This window comes from Temnothorax americanus, unplaced genomic scaffold (genome assembly GCF_048541705.1).
Source record: "Temnothorax americanus isolate GAGA-0224 unplaced genomic scaffold, ASM4854170v1 Scaffold130, whole genome shotgun sequence".
NCBI classification, from domain to species: Eukaryota; Metazoa; Arthropoda; class Insecta; order Hymenoptera; family Formicidae; genus Temnothorax; species Temnothorax americanus.
This window is the reverse complement of record NW_027509265.1, coordinates 17,744-22,500: the sequence shown is the minus strand read 5'-3', so window position 1 is coordinate 22,500 and position 4,757 is coordinate 17,744. Positions and strand designations below refer to the sequence as shown.

At 46.9% G+C, this 4,757-nt stretch overlaps 1 protein-coding gene across 1 annotated transcript; it reads right to left on the bottom strand.

Annotated features, from left to right (window-relative positions):
• Positions 1-3,301: 3,301 nt before the first annotated feature.
• On the bottom strand, positions 3,302-4,147 carry LOC143894190 (uncharacterized). Its single transcript, XM_077400330.1, has one exon. It carries the CDS (start codon positions 4,145-4,147, stop codon positions 3,302-3,304), a length of 846 nt encoding a protein of 281 aa, XP_077256456.1.
• Positions 4,148-4,757: the final 610 nt, after the last annotated feature.

The following is a 4,757-nucleotide window of genomic DNA, read 5'->3' as shown; positions in this document are numbered from 1 at the left end:
AGGGAGGGGAGGTATCGGAATTCCCCGGGGGTTGAGGGAGAGGGGGAGGAGCGGGGTATCGGGTTACACAGGGGTATCGGGTTACAAGAAGATAACGCGGCGTGAGGGGGAGGGGGATGGGCGGTGTATCGGGTTACACAGGGGTATCAGGTTACAAGGAGATAACGCGGGAGTGAGGGGAGGGGGGAGGGGCGGGGTATCGGGTTACACAAGGATATCGGGTTACACAAGGGGTATCGGATTTCACGGAGAAGGAGGAGGGGAGGGGTTGACCTTGGCATACCACCGGGATGAGTCACCGGAATGACTCACCGGGATGACTCACCCGCGCCACTGGTCCGCGCGGGGGGGGAGGGGGTCCGCTTTCGCGTTCGCGCCACGGGTCCGCGTGGGGGTCCGCGGGGGTCCGCGGGAGCCTCGTTCGCAACGACGCTGCTAGACGGCGCACAATGGGTAAGACTGACTCAATAGCGCACTGCGTAGGGAGCGTGTTTTGTCGATGACGCATCGAACCTGTCGGGACATGTTCGTCGTAAACAACATTTTCGAGGAAAAAGGGGGGGTGTTATCGCGTAGACTAAACAATTTCGCGCTATTTTTTACGACGCAGTACGTAAAAGACAAAATAAGAAATGACGTCATCGGGACGATGATCGACCCGATAACGCATCGAACCTGTCGGAACATGATCGTCGTGAACAACATTTTCGAGAAAAACGGGGGGTGTTATCGCGTAGACTAAACAATTTCGCGCTATTTTTTACGACGCAGTACGTAAAAGACAAAGGAAGAAATGACGTTATCGGGACGATGGTCGACCCGATAACGCATCGAACCTGTCGGAACATGTTCGTCGTAAACAACATTTTCGAGGAAAAGGGGGGGGTGTTATCGCGTAGATTAAACAATTTTGCGCTATTTTTTACGACTCAGTACGTAAAAGACAAAGGAAGAAATGACGTCATTGGGACGATGATCGACTCGATAACGCATCGAACTTGTCGGAACATGTTCGTCGTAAACAACATTTGATAAAGTATAGGTAGGGATGGTCATGCACGCAAAAGAAAAATACATCGATCGTTTTAGGGTGTAAAAAAAACCTGTTTATTTAACTCTTTTTTTTACATATTTTATGTGCTAAAAAGCTAAAGCTGCGAGCTCACAATCGATGATCTGATTCGTATTGAACGCATCGCTAGCGTATATTGCATTTGACGCTTCTTTGGGATCCTTCACAGTGGACGCGATATCGAAGAACTGCGCAAACTTTGCATCGACCGTCGCAAGTAATCTGATCAAACGATCGAATCTTGCATCGATGCACCGATCGAGATCGAACATACGATGCAACGTCGATTCGGTCATTCTCAAGCTTACGTTTGCAGATTCGAGACGTATGAGTTTGATGTTATTAACCGTACAAACTCTCACCGTTAGCGGTCCAACGTTTATAAAACTATGGATATCTTTGAAGTCATTGCGAAAGAAATTCTGAATATTTTGCCGTTGCTCGTAGAGTGCCTTCCCCGTTTCGAGAGACTACAGCAGTTCCTTTTTTCGGCGAGGATCTCCAACGGCGATCTCCACGTAGCTTGGTGGACCCACGTTGATACCAATTTTGAGGAATTTGTATTCCGTAGCTGTCAGCGCGTATCGTCTGCTGAGTATACGAACCGCGCGACAATCCAACGAAATGCTGTATAAAATAAATAAAATTAGTTTTATTTATCGTAAGTATTACAATTTGCAAAGATATAAAAACTGAAGTAGGCTCTATATGTTTTTTTATCCTAAACGAAACTTACCTATTGCATCTGGCCTCATACGTTTGAGTTTCAACGTTGTGAATCGGCACGTAATAATTCACGGCATTCACGCGTTTTGCACCGTTGTTGCTGCTGCTGCTGCTGCTATTGCATTCTTCAAAGGAGAACATTTTCGCTCTCTAGGCTCTGAGAAGTTGACCGTCAGTACAACCGATCGCGACAAGACTGATCATATAAAATTAATCGAGTATACGCGACAATTCCCAAAGTAATGATGTGGTGGGGGAAAGGGAAAAGGGGAAATAATGTTTATAGAACTGCGCAGTGGATTTTTTTAGGAGAGGGGGAAGTAAAACTTACTCTAACGGTGATGATTGGAGAGGGGAGGGGGAGTAAGAAATAAAACATTATAAAAAGTTATATATAATTTATTTATTAAAAAAAGATCACAAATTTTTATGGCGTCGCGCGCGACCACCAGTTAAATAGTTTTAATACATTTTGTAACACGCAATTCTTTTCATGTTTTCCGCATCGCAGAGTATTGGTGTCATCTAGTTTATTTAAAGATTCGATATCTTCGTAATTCGCATCCTGAGTCTCGACGATTAGGTTTTTTCGCGCATAATTCTTCAGCAGATCGACCAGCCATTCTCGTTTCTGGCATCCCTTGACGTACACGAGAGTCGGCATCTCGTCGTCATCGTCTTCTTCTTTGTCTTTTTTTACACCAAGCACGGCCGATGTAATCAGGTGTTTCACCATGCTGTACGGCACGTTTCCGTCTTCCCATCGTAATCCATGGTGATTGCGAATCAACCAGGTAGCGCACGATTTGTCAGATTTTGTGAGGAGATTCCACGGCATGGGGTAATTAAAGATGTGATGCGTCAGAACGCAGCCTTCTCTCAGCACCGCCATCTTTTTCACGACAAATTTTATCCTGACGAGGAATCCTTGCAGGTCCACGAACATTGGTACGGACATGACGAGATTTCTTTATCTTTCTCTCGCTCGTCGATGCGTCAATTGAGAGGAATGACGAGCAACTCTGCAAACCGTTTCGCGACACTCTGATTCATACTTCCCCCCCTCCTTTACCCCTCTCAATAATTGTATCGGAAATTGATGGAAAGAGAGAGAAAATATTTACGTCGACGTTGCAGCGAACATTCAGACTATTTTGCGCACCACGTTCGTCAACGGGTTGTACTCAATCACGCGGTCGTGTATGATGAGACAGTACGCGGAGGTATTCGGCGGTACGTTCTCCATACAGTCGAATTCTAGTCTGACATCCACGGTGGCGTTTTTGACGGATTCGTTTTGGCGAGAGCAATCGATGATCACAAACGGACCGTTACGTAGAAAAATCGAAACGGTGAGACTCGGCTCGAGATATTCGTATCCGTAGTATCCCTTGCAGAAACGTGCGTACATATCGTACAGAATCGCCCATCTGTGTTTACCAAAATCCAAATTCAGGTCGTCGTACGGATAAACTTCCGAGTTTAGATAGAGTTTTACGTTGGTCAAGTTACAGTCGTCGAATCGGCTTGTGTCGGCGGACATGACGTTCTTCCGATCCGTCTGCAGAGCGAAGACGACGTATCGCGGTTTCTCGAGTTCTGGGTCGCGGTCTTAATGGCCCACGAGTGCTTGGTCGTGTTCTGCAACAGGGGATACTCGTACAGATCCCACGAACGGAAACCCATACTTAGATATCGTCCGTCTTCCAAGGTGCGCAGCATCGACAGCTTGTTGATCTCGTTCAATACCACGTGAGGCATTCGCCATTGTATCTTGAGTATTTTGATAGTAGGCTCCAACGCGAGACTTCCCACCAGGGAATTGTTGTCATTGCGCGCTCGTATCAAGATCAATTCGTGACGAGCATTGATCACCACGCGTTTGTAATCCTCGCAAAATCCCAGTAACAAGTTGAGCGCTACGCAGAAATTGAAATATCCCTTCGGGTTATTATGTGGTTTCCAGCCCGCGTTTCGCAGGATCACGCTTCTGTCGGACGATACCGTAACGTAGTTCTTGAGCGTGCTAGTTTTTCCTACGTTTCTGCAGCGATCAATCTCCATACCGTCGAGTTTGTATCGAATCTCATCGAATATGAACGCAACGCAATTAGTACCCAATACCATGTTATCAACTTGGTCGGCTGCTCTGGTCACCGTCAATGTTCCTTCGACGTAGAGAAAATTTTCGCACAGCAACGTATACAGATCCTGCTGTTGTATGGGTATTCGTATCTCGTCGCTATAGTCAAACGTTGTGTTAACGTACGGATTGTACGTGTGAGTCTCGATCTTGACGATGCGATCGTCAAAAACCGGCTCGCCTCCAATGTTGAGAATTTCAGTCATCATTCAGATGTTTCGCACCGCGAATTCCAGAGATTGTAAAAGCTTAACGTTCGACGCGTTGAGCTTCTTTCTCGTCGTTTGTTTAACGCCACCAAATGTCACGAACTTGACGATATCGTCGATCGGTGCAGCCGTAAAGATATTACTGTTATCTGTCGCGTGCTCCGAGTCGTTCAACACTAGCATCTCATATGTCGCGCGTACACTCACGTTCACGCATACACTGGCGCGTTATCGCTCCCGCTGTCGTACGTGCAATCTGACGGTGATCTCTTCTCCGCGAAAATCGAGCAACTGTCCGTCTTGATCAGCGACGCGTATCGTTAGATTTGTAACGCTCCGCACGATGATCGGCAGATAAATAATCTGCGCCGGCGTTTCCGATATCTTATATCCCGGTGGTACGCTCGGTGAAAATTCGTGTATCGTATGAACGCGTTTGTCGTTGCTGTACGCACCCGCGGTCACGATACACTCCACGCGGATAATGTTTACGTTGATAATATTAATCGGTGCATCCGATTTGTGCCACTGTCCCGGCTGCAATATACGCGTCGACGAGAATCCCAGTAGCGATCCGACGTTGTTCGGTTTGTTAAAGTTTACTCTG

Coding starts and splice junctions, on each gene's coding strand:
- LOC143894190 (XM_077400330.1), bottom strand. CDS start 4,147: ATGACTGAAATTCTCAACATTGGAGGCGAGCCGGTTTTTGACGATCGC.